Genomic DNA, 22,509 nt, shown 5'->3' on the forward strand with positions numbered 1-22,509 from the left:
GAAGTAGAACTAATCATCTCTAATGAGCTCAGGCCAGCATGCTGCTTCCTCTCTGGCCAGTCAGCAGCCCTGGGGAAAGGAGCCTGCCAGGGCTGGGGTTTGCCCAGTGGGGTTGGGGAAACCCCTTGATGAGGGAGTTCAGAATCTCACGGGAACAGCACTCTAAGAGGGAAGGAAGGATCCAGCTTCGCTAGGAGGGGCTGATGAAATAGAGATCTTCAGCAGAGCCCTAGTGAATAAAAACCTCAAGAAATTGTTTCACAGGAGGAATTAAGGCTTCAGTTGTTTTTGTGAAGTTACTAAATGTGATCACAGTGTAAGTGGGCATGGGGGTGCTACTTCTAACTTCAGTTAAAACCCTGTCCTTTCCTGTTTGCATTTATAGTTTGTATTTGAGTGCATCAGAGGGTTTCAGAGTTAAAATTACAAATGAGATAGCTCTTTTTAATGGTTAACATCTAGTCAGTAATGATAATTATTGGATTTAGACAGCACATTAGTTTTATTATGTGATGGATTTTCAGTTAAAATAATTTGTCATTTTATTATCTTCTTGTTGTTTGCCTATTGCCTTTTCAATGTAGAATTTGTTTGGGGTGACATAAGGGCAGACTTTTGTCTCTGTTGGTTGTCTGTATAGATTGAGCTGATCCAAAAAGCTAAATCGTAGATGTTCTTCCACCGCTCTTACTTCTTTTTACAATGCTCCTAAATATATTTACAAAGGAAATGGGATGTTCTTATAGAGAATGTGCATTCTTCAGTCAAGGAATGTGAGTCTGATTTTTTGAAGCCCATTCAAGGGTGGGTAGAGTTGAGAACCCAGAATAAGAATTTCTAATTCTCAAGTGTCTGAGATTAACTTTGCAAGTTTTAAGGCACAGCGTCTTGTCTATTTGGCCACCTTAGGATGATTCTTATCGTTTGGGAGCCTGACAGACACCCACTCAGCTCTGAGAAGGAAAGCTTGGTGTGCTTTTAGAAAATTGATTGATTAGGTCAACAAATTATTTGAGTTTGCTGACACTCTACTAGGCTGTGGGAATTCATTCAACAGATACACATTAGGTGATTAGTTAAGGAGCCAACAGGTAAACATCACAGACTGAACATCTAATGGGAGAGGAGTCATTAAGAGAAATATCCAAAATAATTCATAATAATAATTGACGAGTGCAAGTTTATATATACACATGTATATATAAATTATGCATTAAAATATATATACAGTGTATATATATATGTAAAAGTATAATTATGTGGAAGTTTATGAATATAGTTCTTGTGCTCATAGAGCTTACAGTCAGTCTAGTAGGAGAGACAAATAATCCAGGAATTATACCACTGATTCATAAGCGCTCTGCTAAAGAAGAACTAGATAAGCATAGTTAGCAGCAACATCTGATTTAATCTTAAGAGGGTCAGGAAAAGCCTAAGTAGTTTTCAGTGGCTCTGTGATTATAACTGATAATGTACTGAGAGCTTTATTTTTGTACTTAGCAGAACATTTTCATCAATTTTAGAAGTCAGAATCAGTCTGTCCCAATGTCTATTTTCATGTTATAAAATTTCTACCAAATAGAGGTGAAGTTTCAAAACTTAGAAGCTGCAGTGATCTTTTCAGTGGCAAAACTCTCAGTTCCTTACAAAATAGATGAGAGGTATATTTAGGTTGAATGCAACTCTCAATTTGTGAACTTTTCATCTTTACAATGAAAAGTTCCCCCATGGTTGGGGGAGGGTTGTAAGAAAATTCATAGTATGATTAATCAGATTTCTTATATATAGTCTGTGAGTTGGCTACCAAGTACAGTTGTGTTAATCACAAGTCAGTTTATGTGTTCATTAACAGAGAAAACAAGTATCTAAGGACTTTAATCTGCCAATACGTTCTACATTGAGGTCATGAGCTATATCAAAATGCAACTGCATTTATTTTTTAAATTCTATGATTGAGATTTTTCACAACTTCATCCTGGTTATTTCCCCAAATAGCCACATTTAGAAGTGTCTTAATATACTGTGTTGAAGTATTTGTTGCGTTTCTTGGAATAAATCTGTAAAGCATGAACAGTTCATTATGTAGTATTAAACAGCCAAAATCATATTTATTCTGTAATTTTGGTTTTTGATCCATAATGGCAAAACTGCAAAAAGACTTTGAAAGTATTTCACACATTTAAGTTCTAAACAGCAGAATACTGCTATTATCCTTTGTAATCATATTCATACAGTTTAATAGGACAGGGTAAACATCAAAATGCCTTTGTTCTTCCACTGGCTTGACTACCTGCTTTATATTCTCTTGTGTCCAAATAGATTATCACCACCAATCACTAAATAATAGATGTTTTTGTTTTTATCTAGATCTGTCCCAAGCCCTCTGTTCTTCCTATTTCAGAGAGCTGACTGTCCTCCTACTCTTGGCTTGAAAATTAGCTAACAGCACAAGATAATTTTTTTACTATGCTAATTTCAGACTAGATGTGAGAAGAAATAGATCATGCCTGGTTATCACAGTCTAAGAAAATAACTGTCCCCAGTCCCTGTGAGAATAACTAATTTTCCCCTGAAAACAAAAGGAAAAGGGAAAAATCTGACCTGTGTTTTGATTCCAGGAACCTCTCAAAATATCGTTACCATGTTATTTCCGCTGCCCCAGGTGACCACTGCTATTATTGAATACTCAAAGTGCTGGCAGGCTGTATCTGTTTTTAAGTCCTAGCTCATTAAACTGTGTGTGATTCCTATGAATGCTTTTCTTTAGTAGTTTTGAGGGTAGAAACTAATTTCTTTGTTTTTCTTGGAAATGTACAGATTTATTTTTGTTTCTACAACACAAGGTAGAAGCTGTTAGATCTGCTAAACAAGTATTGGGAAGCAGCTCACTAACTTCATATAAAGGCCTCTAGTCTAATTAGATGCAGGATTAGAAAGTTGCCTCCGAGTTGCTTTTCTCAAAATGCACAGATCATGGTGGCTTAATAAAAAATAAGTAAAATTATCTGTTTGATATTCTCCCCTTGAGTCAAGTAGGTGTAAACTAACATGTAAGAATATACATACACTTTCTTTCCTATAAAGCAGTCTTTCTCAATTGGGGGCTTTTTAAAATTTCTTTTTATTTACTTTTTTTTTAATTGAGGTATAACTTACTGTGAGGGGCACAAATCTTAAGCATACAGTTCAATGTAGTTTTATATATTGATCTGTATCTACATGTAGATACAGATGTCTGTGTATAACTGCCCCTCAGATTAAGAAATGGAACACTTCCCTCCTCCCCTAGAAAATTTTCTCGTGCCTCTTTCCAGTAAAGCCTCCACCCAAATTAACTTTTTTAAAAATTGCTTTTATTACTATGGATTAGTTTGGCCTATTCTTGAACTTTATATAAGTGGAACCATTATTTTCTCCAGTATTAAGCCTGTGAGATTCATCCATATTGTAGCATGTAACAACAGTTCTTCATTCCTTGTAGCATTTCATTGTGTGAATATATCACAAATTATGGATCTGTTTGAATGTTGATTGATGTTTGGGTTGATTTCAATTTTTAGTTAACACAAAGCTGTAGTGAACATTTCTTTATATGTCTTTGATGAACATAAACACTTAGTTCTTTTGGGTATACACCCATGAGTATGACTGCTGTGTTACAGTACAGACGTATATTTAGCTTTAATAGGTTGAACAGGTTTAGTTTTCCAGAGTTAGTGTACCAGTTGCCTACCTACCAGCAGCGTGTGAGAGTTTACATTCTCATCAATGTTTGATGTTGTCAGTCTTTAATTTTAGCTATTCTATTGGATGTTAGTGGTATCTTGTGGTGTTAATTTGCATTTTCCTGAGAACCAATTCATCTAGAGAGTTTTTAGTTCTTTTTTCTTTTTCTTTTCTTTTTTTTCTTTTTTTGCACATTTCCAAGCCACTGCTCCTGAGATCTTGATTTATTGAGTCTCCTATGGTGGGGCCCAGTCAATTAGATATCTACAATTCCGCACAAGTGATTCTTAGGCCTTCAAACCTCTGGATAAGAATTACGGCATTTGTCAGCATTTCTTAAAGGTTTATTTTAAAGTCTCCAAGAATATTTCACAATCTACTAAAGAGACAGTCATGACAAATAAAAAGTTTTTCTACTTGAAACAGATTAAACAGATCATGCTGTATTTAAGGATCTTCAGTAGTTGAGTGAATAAATTGAAGAAACTGCAATGCAGGCTGCTTCCCAGAAAATTGCAACTACTGCCATGTCTTATTTGTATCCACTTGTTAGATTTGCCTTTTTCAAATGTTCTTCCATAAAAAATGGTGTATTTAGAAGTGAGAAAATGGTATGTTAGCATTAATGATAATGCGTGCTCTTTGTAGACCCTTATTTGCTAAGTTAGACAGTTTTATTCGAAATTCTTCTCTTTACAGAAAGAAAAATTCTTAAGCACACCAGATAAATCATTAATCAATAGAAGCAGAGTAACCTTGACCTGTTTACATTTAATTGTGAACACGAAGGTAAACTTTTACACTAGAAACCAAAAAAATTATTCTATCAGTAGATATAGCCCATCTTCAGGGAAAAGAATCCTATCTGGTCTCCTGAAAAGAACATGGGGCTCACCACAGTTTTATTATGGTATGTTCAGATACAGTAAGTTAGTGGTTACAAAATCAAAGAGCCTGTCACGTCAAGTTTGAAACCTTCTACCTTACGAATAAGAAAGAGTAGAATTGTTTCCTCGGGCTTCAACTCTTCTGCCATTTGGGGTTTCTTTAAGTAATTATTTTGAATGTTTAGAGTCATTGTCTTGGCACCCCAACTTTTGTGAGGGATACTAACACGAGGGCATTATGGTTTCAAATAGAATAAACCGGGCATGAGGTTAGGGGTCATGTGGGCCAGTTTATTATTTGTGGATTTCATCACATGATAATCTACTCTTTACTGGAAGCTTGTTCACTGAAAGGCTTTCCCTAGCAGTACTTAATAACTTCCTAGGTAAATTTCGATTAGGAGTTTGCTCCCGCAGCTTATTGGCCTTTAATGGATGTTAATTATACTCTTCATGCCTTCTGTTTTAAGAAATGGGAAATAACACATAAGCAAACCCTAAACTAATGTTTGGTTCTTAGAAGCTTGATACCAGCATTACTTAGAAAGAGCAGTAAGTCAGAAACTCAAGGCAGAAAGCAAAATGGCCTTTTCCATTACAGGTATGGTAGTATAGAATAGAGGCAAATCACATGTCTTTATAAAATAGAATAGAACTTTATTTTTTCAGACCAGTTGCTTAGCTTTGGTCAGAAATATAATGTTAGAGAATATTTACACACAGTGAAATGCTTGTATTAAAATATGCAGAGCTGAGTACATAGTCAAATTAACATGAGTAAAATAATCCCAAAGACTACAACTTTGAAGACAGTGCATTGTCTGAGCCAAAGTAGTGGAGTGGTTCCCTCTTCCCTTTTAAAGTCCTCTGTATGTTAATGTGGTTTGGAGTGGTCTCTACTAAAAATACAAAAAATCAGCCGGGCGTGGTGGCGGGTGCCTGTAGTCCCAGCTACTCAGGAGGCTGAGGCAGGAGAATGGTGTGAACCCGGGACAGGGAGCTTGCAGTGAGTGGAGATCATGCCATTGCACTCCAGCCTGGGTGACAGAGTGAGACTCTGTCTTTAAAAAAAAAAAAAAAAAAAAATTTATATATATATATATATATATATATATATGTCTTCATGTGCTATGAAAAAGTTTTTTTGTTTTTTTTTTTTTCAAAAAAGGAACCTTTGAATCTCTGTCCTCTTTTCAGAAAATTGAGAGGATCTTGCAGGTATAAAGAGGGTAAGATACTTCTGTCATTTACAGGTGGGAGAAGTGGAAGGTTAAAAATGAGATGGTCCCATTTAATAAAACAAAGTCAGACAAACGTAATTGCCTGGCTAGGTGATTTTCTTTTCTACTCAGTGCATTTGGTGTATAGCCATGAAGTTTATAAAAAGTGTTAAAAGTGTATCTGTAAAAACAACCACCTGAAAAAGTTATTTTAGTAGTTACAGTGAAAAGCTAGAATTCATACTGTTTCATATAGGGAAGTATTTCCAGTGAGTAGTGTTTTTTGGTCAGAACTAAAAATTGAGCTGGTTTATTCCATTTTACCATGCCTGTACTGTAGAGGAAAGGGGAAGTATATGGAATACACTTGTGAATACAGTTTGTAGGATACATTAACAGTTTTCTGAGTGGGCTGCTCGTTTTTCCTCAATATTGTATATATATATTTTTAAGCTCTTCTTTAAAAGATAAATATTTTTCATACTTCTGTTAAATCCTCAAGGATTAACTCTTAGTCACAATTTGTGGTATTTTAAATCTTTTTAAATAAATCTGTATATTTGCAACTGAATCAAAACAGTAAAACATTTCACAGGGTAGGGTCTGATGACCATTTTATAATCAACATTTTTAGACACCACAACAGGTATTTATGAGCATCCACTGAAATTACGGCATTATGTCATATAAATATGCAAAAATTCATTTTTCTATTCTTGTGTTTATACATAAGAAAGAAAATGCCGGGCATGGTGGCTCCCTGTAATCCCAGCACTTTGAGAGGCCGAGGCAGATAGATCACGAAGTCAGAAGATTGAGACCATCCTGGCCAACATGGTGAAACCCTGTCTCTACTAAAAATACAAAAATTAGCTGGGCGTGGTGGTGCATGCCTGTAGTCCCAGCTACTCGGAGGCTGAGGCAGGAGAATTGCTTGAACCAGGGAGTTGGAGGTTGCAGTGAACCGAGATTGTGCCACTGCACTCCAGCCTGGTGGCAGAGCAAGACTCTGACTTTAAAAAAAAAAAAAAAGCTCGGGAGCAAGATGGCCGAATAGGAACAGCTCCAGTCTCCAACTCCCAGCGTGAGCGACACAGAAGACCGGTGATTTCTGCATTTTCAACTGAGGTACTGGGGTCATCTCACTAGGGAGTGCCGGACAATCGGTGCTGGTCAGCTGCTGCAGCCTGACCAGCGAGAGCTGAAGCAGGGCGAGGCATCGCCTCACCTGGAAGCGCAAGGGGGAAGGGGATCCGTTTTCCTAGCCAGGGGAACTGAGACACACAACACCTGGAAAATCGGGTAACTCCCACCCCAATACTGCGCTGTAAGCATACAGGCACACCAGGAGAATATATCCCACACCTGGCCGGGAGGGTCCCACGCCCACGAAGCCTCCCTCACTGCTAACACAGCAGTCTGCCGCGATCTATCCGCAAGGCAGCAGCGAGGCTGGGGGAGGGGCGCCCGCCATTGCTGAGGCTTAAGTAGCTAAACAAAGCTGCTGGGAAGCTCAAACTGGGTGGAGCTCACAGCAGCTCAAGGAAGCCTGCTGTCTCTGTAGTCTCCACCTCTGGGGACAGCGCACAGCTGAAGACCAACAGGGGAAGTAGCAGGAGCCGGTGCAGACGCGAACGACTCTGTCTGACAGCTTTGGGGAGAGCCGTGGATCTCCCAACGTGGAGGTTGAGATCTGAGAACGGACAGACTGCCTGCTCAGGTGTGTCCCTGACCCCTGAGTAGCCTAGCTGGGAGAAATCCCCCACTAGGGGCAGTCTGACACCCCACACCTCACAGGGTGGAGTACACCCCTGAGAGGAAACTTCCAAAGGAAGAATCAGACAGGTACACTCGCTGTTCAGGAATATTCTATCTTCGGCAACCTCTGCTGCTGATACCCAGGCAAACAGGGTCTGGAGTGGACCTCAAGCAATCTCCAACAGACCAAAAGATAGTCCTTCTGACTGTCAGAAGGAAAATTATCAAACAGGAAGGACACCTATACCAAAACCCCATCAGTACGTCACCACCATCAAAGACCAGAGACAGATAAAACCACAAAGATAGGGAAGAAGCAGGGCAGAAAAGCTGGAAATTCAAAAAATAAGAGTGCATCTCCCCCTGCAAAGGAGGGCAGCCCATCGCCAGCAGCGGATCAAAGCTGGTCAGAGAATGACTTGGACGAGAGGAGAGAAGAAGGCTTCAGTCCATCAAACTTATCAGAGCTAAAGGAGGAATTACGTACCCAGCGCAAAGAAACTAAAAATCTTGAAAAAAGAGTGGAAGAATTGACAGCTAGACTAATTAATGCAGAGAAGATCATAAACGAAATGACAGAGATGAAAACCATGACACGAGAAATACGTGACAAATGCACAAGCTTCAGTAACCGACTCGATCAACTGGAAGAAAGAGTATCAGCGATTGAAGATCAAATGAATGAAATGAAGCGAGAAGAGAAACCAAAAGAAAAAAGAAGAAAAAGAAATGAGCAAAGCCTGCAAGAAGTATGGGATTACGTAAAAAGACCAAATCTACGTCTGATTGGGGTGCCTGAAAGTGAGGGGGAAAATGGAACCAAGTTGGAAAACACTCTTCAGGAAATCATCCAGGAGAACTTCCCCAACCTAGTAGGGCAGGCCAACATTCATATTCAGGAAATACAGAGAACGCCACAAAGATACTCCTCCAGAAGAGCAACTCCAAGACACATAATTGCCAGATTCACCAAAGTTGAAATGAAGGAAAAAATCTTAAGGGCAGCCAGAGAGAAAGGTCGGGTTACCCACAAAGGGAAGCCCATCAGACTAACAGCAGATCTCTCGGCAGAAACTCTACAAGCCAGAAGAGAGTGGGGGCCAATATTCAACATTCTTAAAGAAAATAATTTTAAACCCAGAATTTCATATCCAGCCAAACTAAGTTTCATAAGTGAAGGAGAAATAAAATCCTTTACAGATAAGCAAATGCTTAGAGATTTTGTCACCACCAGGCCTGCCTTACAAGAGACCCTGAAGGAAGCCCTAAACATGGAAAGGAACAACCGGTACCAGCCATCGCAAAAACATGCCAAAATGTAAAGACCATCGAGGCTAGGAAGAAACTGCATCAACTAACGAGCAAAATAACCAGTTAATATCATAATGGCAGGATCAAGTTCACACATAACAATATTAACCTTAAATGTTAATGGACTAAATGCTCCAATTAAAAGACACAGACTGGCAAACCGGATAAAGAGTCGAGACCCATCAGTCTGCTGTATTCAGGAGACCCATCTCACATGCAGAGACATACATAGGCTCAAAATAAAGGGATGGAGGAAGATCTACCAAGCAAATGGAGAACAAAAAAAAGCAGGGGTTGCAATCCTTGTCTCTGATAAAACAGACTTTAAACCATCAAAGATCAAAAGAGACAAAGAAGGCCATTACATAATGGTAAAGGGATCAATTCAACAGGAAGAGCTAACTCTCCTAAATATATATGCACCCAATACAGGAGCACCCAGATTCATAAAGCAAGTCCTTAGAGACTTACAAAGAGACTTAGACTCCCATACAATAATAATGGGAGACTTCAACACTCCGCTGTCAACATTAGACAGATCAACGAGACAGAAAGTTGACAAGGATATCCAGGAATTGAACTCATCTCTGCACCAAGCGGACCTAATAGACATCTATAGAACTCTCCACCCCAAGTCAACAGAATATACATTCTTCTCAGCACCACATCGCACTTATTCCAAAATTGACCACATAATTGGAAGTAAAGCACTCCTCAGCAAATGTAAAAGAACAGAAATTATAACAAACTGTCTCTCAGACCACAGTGCAATCAAACTAGAACTCAGGACTAAGAAACTCAATCAAAACCGCTCAACTACATGGAAACTGAACAACCTGCTCCTGAATGACTACTGGGTACATAACGAAATGAAAGCGGAAATAAAGATGTTCTTTGAAACCAATGAGAACAAAGATACAACATACCAGAATCTCTGGGACACATTTAAAGCGGTGTGTAGAGGGAAATTTATAGCACTAAATGCCCACAAGAGAAAGCAGGAAAGATCTAAAATTGACACTCTAACATCACAATTAAAAGAATTAGAGAGGCAAGAGCAAACACATTCAAAAGCTAGCAGAAGGCAAGAAATAACTAAGATCAGAGCAGAACTGAAGGAGATAGAGACACAAAAAACCCTCCAAAAAATCAATGAATCCAGGAGTTGGTTTTTTGAAAAGATCAACAAAATTGACAGACCGCTAGCAAGGCTAATAAAGAAGAAAAGAGAGAGGAATCAAATAGATGCAATAAAAAATGATAAAGGGGATATCACCACTGACCCCACAGAAATACAAACTACCATCAGAGAATACTATAAACGCCTCTACGCAAATCAACTAGAAAATCTAGAAGAAATGGATAATTTCCTGGACACTTACACTCTCCCAAGGCTAAACCAGGAAGAAGTTGAATCCCTGAATAGACCAATAGCAGGCTCTGAAATTGAGGCAACAATTAATAGCCTACCCACCAAAAAAAGTCCAGGACCAGATGGATTCACAGCTGAATTCTACCAGAGGTACAAGGAGGAGCTTGTACCATTCCTTCTGAAACTATTCCAATCAATAGAAAAAGAGGGAATCCTCCCTAACTCATTTTATGAGGCCAACATCATCCTGATACCAAAGCCTGGCAGAGACACAACAAAAAAAGAGAATTTTAGACCAATATCCCTGATGAACATTGATGCAAAAATTCTCAATAAAATACTGGCAAACTGGATTCAGCCAGCACATCCAAAAGGTTATCCACCATGATCAAGTGGGCTTCATCCCTGGGATGCAAGGCTGGTTCAACATTCGCAAATCAATAAATGTAATCCAGCATATAAACAGAACCAAAGACAAGAACCACATGATTGTCTCAATAGATGCAGAAAAGGCTTTTGACAAAATTCAACAGCCCTTCATGCTAAAAACGCTCAATAAATTCGGTATTGATGGAACGTACCTCAAAATAATAAGAGCTATTTATGACAAACCCACAGCTAATATCATACTGAATGGGCAAAAACTGGAAAAATTCCCTTTGAAAACTGGCACAAGACAGGGATGCTCTCTCTCACCACTCCTATTCAACATAGTGTTGGAAGTTCTGGCTAGGGCAATCAGGCAAGAGAAAGAAATCAAGGGTATCCAGTTAGGAAAAGAAGAAGTCAAATTGTCCCTGTTTGCAGATGACATGATTGTATATTTAGAAAACCCCATCGTCTCAGCCCAAAATCTCCTTAAGCTGATAAGCAACTTCAGCAAAGTCTCAGGATACAAAATTAATGTGCAAAAATCACAAGCATTCTTATACACCAGTAACAGACAAGCAGAGAGCCAAATCAGGAATGAACTTCCATTCACAATTGCTTCAAAGAGAATAAAATACCTAGGAATCCAGCTTACAAGGGATGTAAAGGACCTCTTCAAGGAGAGCTACAAACCACTGCTCAGTGAAATCAAAGAGGACACAAACAAATGGAAGAACATACCATGCTCATGGATAGGAAGAATCAATATCATGAAAATGGCCATACTGCCCAAGGTTATTTATAGATTCAATGCCATCCCCATCAAGCTACCAATGAGTTTCTTCACAGAATTGGAAAAAACTGCTTTAAAGTTCATATGGAACCAAAAAAGAGCCCGCATTGCCACGACAATCGTAAGTCAAAAGGACAAAGCTGGAGGCGTCACGCTACCTGACTTCAAACTATACTACAAGGCTACAGTAACCAAAACAGCATGGTACTGGTACCAAAACAGAGATACAGACCAATGGAACAGAACAGAGTCCTCAGAAATAATACCGCACATCTACAGCCATCTGATCTTTGACAAACCTGAGAGAAACAAGAAATGGGGAAAGGATTCCCTATTTAATAAATGGTGCTGGGAAAATTGGCTAGCCATAAGTAGAAAGCTGAAACTGGATCCTTTCCTTACCCCTTATACGAAAATTAATTCAAGATGGATTAGAGACTTAAATGTTAGACCTAATACCATAAAAACCCTAGAAGAAAATCTAGGTAGTACCATTCAGGACATAGGCATGGGCAAGGACTTCATGTCTAAAACACCAAAAGCAACGGCAGCAAAAGCCAAAATTGACAAATGGGATCTAATTAAACTAAAGAGCTTTTGCACAGCAAAAGAAACTACCATCAGAGTGAACAGGCAACCTACAGAATGGGAGAAAATTTTTGCAACCTACTCATCTGACAAAGGGCTAATATCCAGAATCTACAAAGAACTCAAACAAATATACGAGAAAAAAACAAACAACCCCATCAAAAAGTGGGGAAAGGATATAAACAGACATTTCTCAAAAGAAGATATTCATACAGCCAACAGACACATGAAAAAATGCTCATCGTCACTCGCCATCAGAGAAATGCAAATCAAAACCACAATGAGATACCATCTCACACCAGTTAGAATGGCAATCATTAAGAAGTCAGGAAACAACAGGTGTTGGAGAGGATGTGGAGAAATAGGAACACTTTTACACTGTTGGTGGGATTGTAAACTAGTTCAACCATTATGGAAAACAGTATGGCAATTCCTCAAGGATCTAGAACTAGATGTACCATATGACCCAGCCATCCCACTACTGGGTATATACCCAAAGGATTATAAATTATTCTACTACAAAGACACATGTACACGTATGTTTATTGTGGCACTATTCACAATAGCAAAGACTTGGAATCAACCCAAATGTCCATCTGTGACAGACTGGATTAAGAAAATGTGGCACATATACACCATGGAACACTATGCAGCCATAAAAAAGGATGAGTTTGCGTCCTTTGTAGGGACATGGATGCAGCTGGAAACCATCATTCTTAGCAAACTATCACAAGAACAGAAAACCAAACACCGCATGTTCTCACTCATAGGTGGGAACTGAACAATGAGATCACTTGGACTCGGGAAGGGGAACATCGCGCACTGGGGCCTATCATGGGGAGGGGGGAGGGGGGAGGAGGGAGGGATTGCATTGGGGAGTTATACATGATATAAATGATCAATTGATGGGTGCTGACGAGTTGATGGGTGCAGCACACCAACATGGCATAAGTATACATATGTAACAAACCTGCACGTTATGCACATGTACCCTAGAACTTAAAGTATAATTAAAAAAAAAAAAAAAAAAAGGCCTTTCTGTGCTACCCACAGAGGGGTCCATACGGCATTGTTCTGGATTCCTGTCATAACTTAAAGGGAAACTTTCACAATGTCCAGAGCCCTTGATGGCCTGTGGATGAAGGAGGAGGATATCCTTAAGTTCCTTGCAGCAGGAACCCACTTAGGTGGCACCAATCTTGACTTCCAGATGGGACAGTACATCTATAAAAGGAAAAGTGATGGCATCTACATCATACATCTGAAGAGGACCTGGGAGAAGCTTCTGCTGGCAGCTCGTACCATTGTTCCCGTTGAAAACCCTGCAGATGTCAGTGTTATATCCTCCAGGAATACCGACCAGAGGGCCATGCTGAAGTTTGCTGTTGCCATTGGAGCCGATCCAATTGCTGGCTGCTTCACTCCTGGAACCTTCAGTAACCAGATGCAAGCAGCCTTCTGGGAGCCGTGGCTTCTTGTGGTTACTGACCCCAGAGCTGACCACCAGCCTTTCATGGAGGCATCTTATGTTAACCTACCTACCATTGCTCTGTGTAACACAGATTCTCCTCTGTGCCATGTGGACATTGCCATCCCATGCAACAACAAGGGAGCTCACTCCGTGGGTTTGATGTGGATGCTGTCTCAGGAAGTTCTGCGCATGCGTGGCACCATTTCCCGTGAACACCCATTGGACGTCATGCCTGAGCTCTACTTCTACAGAGATCCTGAAGCGATTGAAAAAGAAGAGCAGGCTGCTGCTGAAAAGGCAGTGACCAAGGAGGAATTTCAGTGTGAATGGACTGCTCCAGCTCTTGAGTTCACTGCTACTCAGCCTGAGGTTGCACAATGGTCTGAAGGCATGCAGGTGCCTTCTGTGCCTCTTCAGCAGTTCCCTACTAAAGACTGGAGCACTCAGCCTGCCATAGAAGACTGGCCTGCAGCTCTCACTGCTCAGGCGACTGAATGGGTAGGAACAACCACTGAATGGTCTTACGCTGTTCTTGCACGGGCTCTTAAGCAACATGGAAAATAAACATCAGTATCTAAATAAAAAAAATTTAAAAAAACAAAAAATTAACTCCTGGCATAAGGTGTTAGATTTTGTTAGATGAGCTATGAAGACTTGACATTACATGAGCATAGTAAAGATAAAGTTAGAAGTTGGCTCAACTTCTCTTTACTCAGGCCAGATCCTCTAACAGAAAATTTTTGAACTTGATTCATCTCGGAGTGCTCAGAATTTTTGAGGAGCAAATCCCAAAACTGCACATGCAGATGAATGGGTCTTAACAGATTTGTAAGTGCTGCTTGCCGTAATTTCTTCTGACTTGACACAAAGTCTGTAATCCCAGCACTTTGGGAGACTGAGGCAGGAGAATCTCTTAAACCCAGGAGTTTGAGACCAGCCTGGGCAACATGTGAGATACTGTCTCAACAGAAATTTTAAAAAATTAACCAGGTGTGGTGGTGTGTGCCTGTAGCCCCAGCTACATACGAGGGGAGGATCGTTTGAGCCCTGGAGTTCCAGGCTGCAGTGAGCTAAAATGGTGCCACTGCACTCCAGCCTGGGCACAGAGGGAGACCCTGTCTCAAAAATAATAATAATAATAATAATAAATAATAAAACAAATAGAGCGATCAGTGAGTGTCTGCCCTGTGAATGAAACATTTTTTCAGCATCTGCAACATGTAACACAATGCATAGGAGTTCTGATCCTTTCTTGTTTGTTATTGGGATTAGATATACACTGTCATATTTAGCCATATTAATGTGTGATTATTCAGGCTTCATAATTAGGATATGACTTCTTAGGTCCAAGAGATTGTAAAATGAGCTAAATAAACATGATTGTGGTACATTTATGAATATTACAGTTAAATACATAAAGGCATTATCAAAAGCATGTGGATTTATTCTTATAATTTATTATCTAGAGAAAATAGAGCAGATATTTAACCTCTCTATGGTAAATTAACAAGCCAAATGACATGCATTACTGATGCAGAACTTTGTTCCCTAGTTCAGCTAAACTGGGCTCTTGTCACAAGACCAGGAACGATTAGGAAGACAGACACATTGAAGGGTGAGGGGAACGGAATTTATTGGGCCAAAGAGGAAAAGAAGAAAAAAAGTACCTTCAGTAATGTGAGAGGGGGTCCTCCCAATAGGCTCCCCACCTCACAGACTGAATTCCAGGCCACCACCCAGGAACTGAAAAGGCCAGGCTCCTCCCCGTATCTATCACTCTCCGCTCTAAAGAAGTACATCTAACTGCCTTTGGAGTAAGGATAAGGACGAAGACCAATCTTAACTTCTTCCTGCTGACAAGGGTACCTGTTTTGGGAAAACAGCAGTCAGATCCCCCTCAGCGGCCATCTAGGGTCCCTGGCAAAGGGGGCCATCATTCAAGGCTCCGGTTGCATGACTGTTTGGAGTTTGATGATCTGAAGGTGAGAACAAACAAACCGGGTTATTAGAAAACATGTATCAAAACAGAACGGGGTAGCGGATAAGGACGGCTCAAAAATCCCAAGGCCTTTTATTGGTTTGCACAGGGAGTGGGAGGCCAAAGCCTGACTGGTTAAAAAAAAAAAAAAAAAACAACTTTTACCCTTTTTCCTGCATGTCAGGCTTCTGTGTTCCCTTCCCCCAAGCACAATCCTAAGTCAACTAGTTTAAGGTTTGGGAAATTAACTTTTCCCAGTTTGGAGGATGCATCAGAGGGGAGGGTCCCGTAGTACAGAGACATAATTACCTATCAGTGAAGGGAGGACAGAGGAGGAAAAAGAAGATTTTTTTTCAAAGGAGTCCTGGGGGTTCAGAATGCATTTGAAAGGGGCACAGACTGAAGATGAATGGCTACTCATCTAGAAAGGGGAGCAGGCATCGCAGGTTCCCTTCTCTTCCTAGTGAATACCCAGGGTGTGTGAGGGAGAGAAAGTGAGGCATCTCTTTCTTCCATCATTATATCCCCAAGTCCCCGCAACCTCTACAGGGTGCCACCCATGGGTGTCAAAGTGGCCTTCACCTATGTTAACAGGGGGCCTAGGAGGGTGGGAATATCTGCTCTTACCCACACATGCCCTATCCTCCCTGCTGTCAGTAGCCTTTGAATTCCCTAGACTGCATTTATGCCATGGATATTGGCATAGCCTTTATGCATAAAAGGAGAAGCCTGGCTTAATTGGTAGGAATAAGTCATGCTCACCTGCTCTGTGCCTTTTTTTTTTTTTTAACTTCCATTATTGTCTGCTTGTGGACCTCTCAGGTCTAGTTTTATTTCCTAGGGCCTTTATTCAAAGCTTAGAATTGAGTTTGAGACAAAAATGCGTCTTGGGGGTTGTGTGGACTCCTTATCATAAGCCGAATGCTAAGGTGAAGCTGTGGAATTTAGTCCTCCTCCAACAAGATAGAGAAAAGGATGTCTTGTGACACACCCAGATAACTGGTGGCTATAGTTATGCTTGCTAAGATCTGGGTGCATGGGACCTGGCTTTGGTTAGCTCCCCTGGTCTTACTCTCCCAAAAAGGAAACCTCCAGGTGATGGGCATCCTGTTTATTCCCATCACTTGACAGGAATTGCAGGATAATTACTGAGAACTAGAATATTGCTCCAGATTTTTACATTATCCATCCCCTTAGCTCCTTCTGAGCTGCAGCCAGAGATTGCTGGTTGGTTCACAGGAATAAGCAGGGTTAGTTCAAAATGTAGACAAGAACTTAAAAACAACTAGTGAGTCTAGAATATAATGACAAGTGTATGACAAGTTTTGAAACATTTTCTCTCTCCAGTTCTCGTTTTTGTTAAAAACAAATCATGATAGTACTGAGTTGTTTGCAAGATAGACTTTAGTCTTATACTTGGCCCCATTTGCATAAAGTGCACCAAAAAAAAAAAAAAATATATATATATATATATATATACACACACATATATACATACACACACACATATATACATACACACACATTTTTCTTTTTTTTTTGAGATGGAGTCTTACTCTGTTGTCCAGGTGGGAGTGCAGTAGCACAATCTCGGCTCACTGTAACCTCCGCCTCCTAGGTTCAAGTGCTTCTCCCACCTCAGCCTCCTGAGTAGCTGGTACTACAGGCACGCACCACCACACCTGGCTAATTTTTGTATTTTTAGTAGAGATGGGGTTTCAACCATGTTGGCCAGGTTGGTCTTGAACTCCTGACCACAAGTGACCTGCCCACTTCGGCCTCCCAAAGTGCTGGGATTACAGGTGTGAGCCATTGTGCCCAGCCCGAATAATTAATTTAACATAGGCCTTTTAGATTGACTTTGATGGAACTCGGTTCCACAAGGAATCTCAGATAGGACTTTCTAAAGCCAAGTCCACCCATGAGTTTGTACCCTCAAATACCTGTAAGTTGGGTAAACTCCACTCTTCTTGAGATCCCAAGAACATGTGGTTCCCGGGCCTGTTGGAAAGTGACATTCTCTACTCACCACAGGTTAGGAACCCTGTACAGGACTGTGTAGATGAGCTATGAGGCCAATTTTCCCAAGGGGCTTTATTCGGCTCTGCAAGTAGAGCTTGACTCCTTAAAGGGAAGCATACCCTTCCAGTCAAAGCCTTGGTAAAACAACCAGTTTCTCCAATTGCATCCTGTTGCAAAAGAAAACGGATTCTTATTGCACTGATGCAAACAATCATATTGCCATAAGTTAAGAATACTCACAACTAGTTCCCAAATTCTGGAGAAGAGAGGCAGAGAGACAAATATGCTCCAAACTTTGTTCACAGGATTATACCTTACTCAATTATTAAAGGCTGTGAATAGCTCAAAATAAGTGTCCTTGGAGTCTGATAAACAAGGATCAGCAGTGTTCCAGGCAAAAGTCAAAAAGGTTACCTCAGTTTTCTGTTAGTTCAGTCCATTTAGTTAACACTTGTTTTGCTTGATATTTGTGAACATTTCAGCTCTCCATGAGTTGTGTACATTTTTCCTGTATTCCAATGTCACAATCTCCCAAGTTATCAGAAACCTACGTTTGAAAGCACGTGTCAAAGTTCTGTAGCTGATTATAAGCCATCTTTTGAAGAGGATCAAAACAAGACAATTGTCTGTGAGTAATGAAATGTCAGGGTAGTTACAGTCAGAAACACAATTGAAAAAGAAATTTGGTTATCTCTGGTTTACAATAACATAACAACCTTAATTGTGATTGATAGCATATACTCAGGTATTAGAATTTTAGAAATCCCATACAATTTTGGAACATATAATAATATTCCCTAAGATATAACCTGAAGAAGATTAAACATCATTTTGGCAATCCCATGTACCTAAACATGTCAAATAGTTCTGTTTATCTCTCTTCTGGGTGCTCCAGGGGCCCTCTGTAGCATCCAAAAAGCCAGGTGTCAGCAAAGACAATTTTGAAACTGAAGTTTGATTTTGGGAAGTCTGTTAATTATGTTAGAGGGTTAAAGCACTTGATATTATGAAATAGAATTCCAGATTACCTTAAGTTATTTATTTTGCCAAAATGATGACTCAGAAAGTTTTGGAAAAGCAGAAACCTTTTATAACCCCTTAAAACTTTTGCCAAAGAGATTAGTGCCTTAAGAGTACCTTATTGTGCTTTTATTTCAGTGCTCAATTTACAGAAAAACCATATTATACCCTTTTAAATTTAGTTATATGTTCACACTTGGAATTTATTTTGCAAGATTAATTTTTACAATCCTTTCACAACTTGTTTGAACTTTTAGCTTTATCTTATCAAATTCAAAATAATCCTTTAACCCCAGGCAAAAATTTACATTTTGACATCTGCATTTTACCAATGATCTTTAGGCTGTTTCTATGTCTCAAAGATTAAAGTCACGTGAACTAAAAAGTACCACAGCTTTTATTTTCCCTTTCAATATTTGATCCAAGCACCTATCCTTCTCTATAATTAATTAGAGCTCTTTTTATAGACATCACATATAACAACACATATATAACTACACAGACAGGCAGAAGAAAACCCAGTAACCACAAGTTTTTCGTTTGCCAACTTCCTAATTGGATGATTTGCCTCCGGGTTGAGCCCATAAAGAGACAGGGTTAGGAAAACATGCAGCTTCTAAGGCCTAATAAGCAGGCATAACTGGGAGGCAAAAACAGATTTTGAGAGAGATCTATTCACTTTTAATTCTTGGTTTCATGAGGAAAACAGAGGTCTGTCCCTTCTCATGCAAGCATTAAGGGTGGCAAGGCAAAATGGAGAAAAATAATTCAGGTGACTAGAAAAAACCCTTTTCCAGCAAAGCAAGATCCAGGAAGAGAAAAACATAAAGGCCTTTTAAATATACCTATAATTTGGATATCCATTTTTAATTAAGCTGAGTGCTGTTTAAGAAAATTCTTTTAAATTCCTTGTCCAACTTTAACTGCACCAAGTGGTCAGTATTTCTGGCTTTCAAACTTTACTAAAGGCTCAGAAAAGGAAAATCAAGGCAGTTCGTGGAGAGGAAGAGAATAAACAAATAGCAAAAGTCACATATATATCAAACCAGAAAGGACTCTGCCTAAGCCAGGATTGAGCCTGGGCCGCCACTGTAAAATGGCAGAGGCTAAAGAAAGCATTGCTACATGTTTATAGGTCACACTTCCAAGGACGTAAAACAAGATGGAGGCCTGCAGCAAAGTTTGCTACTGACCATACAGAAAGACATGCAAAGCACAGCAGATTGGCTAAAGCTTAAGACAAACCTCACAAATCCTTTTTCATAATTAAAACTTTACAGAGAAAGAAACAGTTATCCTTATTCCTAGTCTAGTAGAACATCTGCAAAAAAAAAAAAAGGGCCTCGCTTTAAAGTTAACTCCAGACCTGGTGGAGAAGAGGAAGACAGCTTAAATGCAAGGCTGTGTTAATTGCTAACAGGGTGGAAAAAAGAAAAAGATGCCTGATGAAGAACCTCTCATTCTTATGCAAATAGGTCTCTCAGTGTCTACTAAGAGAGAGACATGGTGGGGAATGCTGGCCAGTCCGCTGCGCAAAGGCCTTTTGGCCTTAGCCACCACTGTGTATCTCAAAAAAAGGAGGAAAAGGCCGACATTCTCGATCCCTGGGAGTGACAGGAGTGGGGAGGCGTAATTTACTCTACCCTCAGAAGTCTGAGGACAAAAAGGCTTAGAAATGAAAGGTAAAAAGATTTTTTGGTTTGCATCTTACCCTTTCTCATGCCCCACATTTGGGCACCAAAAATGATGCAGAATTTTGTTCTTAGTTCAACTAAAACTGGGTTTTTGTCACATGACCTGGAAGGATTAGGAACACATTCAAGGACACTTTGAGGGGAACGGAATTTATTGGGCAAAAAAGGAAAAGAAGAAAAATAAACTTCCAGCAAAGCGAGATGGGGTCCTTCTAACAGGCCCCCCAACCTCACGGATTGAATACGAGGCCACCACACGGGAACTGAAGAGGCTTCAGTTTCAACCCAGCCTTTTCTGTTCTGTAATAATATAAATAACAATATAAATTTGAACAGATTTATTCATGTATGAACATTTGCCTTTTTCTGGATTATTTATGGCCTTCTATGGCTAACCAGACTAACAGAGCATTTTTTTTTGGGCCTTTAATATACTTGGTTATGGCAGTGACTACAGCGGGATTTTATTCTAGAATTTCACCTGGTTTTCAATTGCTTCATTCTGTACAATTTAGCTCTTTTCGTATTTCTCTCAAAACATAGTTAAGGGAATAATAAATTACTACTTTACTTGCTGGGCCTCTTTTCATGAAAATACTACAAAAATCCACTACATGGCAAATAAAGTTATGAGCTGAGGGAAGAGGTGATGCCTTAAAGAAGCTCTTTCCTTGAACGTGAATAGACTTTATTTTCACCATCCCAGAATTAGAAGTAATTCTCTCTAGTCTGCTAAGAGGTAGAAAAGAATGATCATCGAAATAAACACAGGGTAAAGAGCTGACCCTGCTACTCACAGGACCACGGGCCTGGTGGCTCAGGCCCGTAATCCCAGCACGTTGGGAGACCGAGGCGGGTGGATCACGAGGTCAGGAGATCGAGACCATCCTGGCTAACACGGTGAAACCCCGTCTCTACTAAAAATACAAAAATTAGCCAGGCGTGGTGGCGGGCGCCTGTAGTCCCAGCTACTCGGGAGGCTGAGGCAGGAGAATGGCGTGAACCCGGGAGGCGGAGCTTGCAGTGAGTCCAGATCGCGCCACTGCACTCCAGCCTGGGCGACAGAGCGAGACTCCATCTCAAAAAAAAAAAAAGAAAAAGAAACTGTGTAATTAAATGGGTCTCCTTGGAAGGTTGGGTTGGCTCGGGAAGCACTTTATTATGGAGTTTTAAGGTATCTTTCTCTTCAACTAAGGTTGTAGAACAGCTTCCTTCTCGTAGCCTCAAAACTGAAGACTGTTCAAGGCAAGGTTAGCCGTGGCTTTTTTAGAGGAGCGGGAATATATAGGGAGTCCTACTCTTTAGATCTCTTTGACAAGAATAAAAAATACTTGCTGTATAAAGGTCGCCATTTAGGTAGTGTTGTTTTAGCTGACATTGCCATGATTTATTCTGTTTTTGTGTGTTGAAACAATTTGTCTCCAAAGTAGCTTTGTTTTTCCAAAAATTCTTTAACTGTGGTAGACGTGATAGTTAAACTTTGTGTTGCAGATCCTGTAAAGCCACCTGGCAGCTCCTTACAAGCACCAGCTGATTTACCTTTAGCTATAAATACAGCACCACCATCCACCCAGGCGGATTCATCCTCTGCTACTCTACCTCCTCCATATCAGCTAATCAATGTTCCACCACACCTGGAAACTCTTGGCATTCAGGAGGATCCTCAAGACTACCTGTTGCTCATCAACTGTCAAAGCAAGAAACCCGAACCCACCAGGTAAATTATACATGCCCGTGTGAGAGAGACATAGAGGCGTATGTATGTGTGTACACATTAAGATTCTTACCTTTTAAACTTTTTAAATTTTGACTTGCAGGCTTGAAAGAAACCATCTGTATAGGCATATGTTTAGGCTTTATATTTCAGGTTTACATTCCCCTATTGATATCTGATATTCAGGAGATTGTATCGAAGAGACACAATCTCTGCCATCTTTGACAAAGAGCAGTTTTCCCTACAAGGCTCTTTTGGAAGTCTGTCTACTATTTTGTAGTCTTTGTTACAGACTCACAGTATTACTTGCTTAACAGATTTCACTGATTTATAAATGGTGATCTTGCTCCATTTCTTATGTGATTATAAACCAGCCAAGGGTCATCTTTTGTTTCTGAAGAAGGAGAGGAATACCTTCTACTAGAAGATTTTGAAAGCAAAACGATTCCGTTGCAGTGAGTGTGTTGTGGTGGTTTTGGATCTGTGTGAGAAATTAATCATACAGGTAAAATCCCGATATAGCAAATTCCATGGAATATACAAATTGGATGTTAGTGAAATTTGATCAAATATATTCCTAAAAAAT

At 40.0% G+C, this 22,509-nt stretch overlaps 2 protein-coding genes across 3 annotated transcripts in view; both read left to right on the forward strand.

Moving 5' to 3' along the window:
* Window positions 1-22,509, forward strand: part of GAB1 (GRB2 associated binding protein 1) — a 142,405-nt gene that overhangs the window by 83,266 nt on the left and 36,630 nt on the right. For both annotated transcript variants that reach the window (XM_010356727.2, XM_010356728.2), the window contains exon 3: window positions 21,701-21,926. In XM_010356727.2, coding sequence (XP_010355029.2) covers window positions 21,701-21,926 — 226 coding nt within the window. The remainder of the gene's footprint in view (window positions 1-21,700; window positions 21,927-22,509) is intronic.
* LOC104657020 (40S ribosomal protein SA-like) lies at window positions 13,059-14,059 on the forward strand. The gene has a single exon (XM_010356732.2). The coding sequence runs from the start codon at window positions 13,136-13,138 to the stop codon at window positions 14,057-14,059; it is 924 nt and encodes a 307-aa protein (XP_010355034.2). The 5' UTR covers window positions 13,059-13,135.

This window comes from Rhinopithecus roxellana, chromosome 2 (assembly GCF_007565055.1).
Source record: "Rhinopithecus roxellana isolate Shanxi Qingling chromosome 2, ASM756505v1, whole genome shotgun sequence".
In the NCBI taxonomy this organism is placed as follows: domain Eukaryota; kingdom Metazoa; phylum Chordata; class Mammalia; order Primates; family Cercopithecidae; genus Rhinopithecus; species Rhinopithecus roxellana.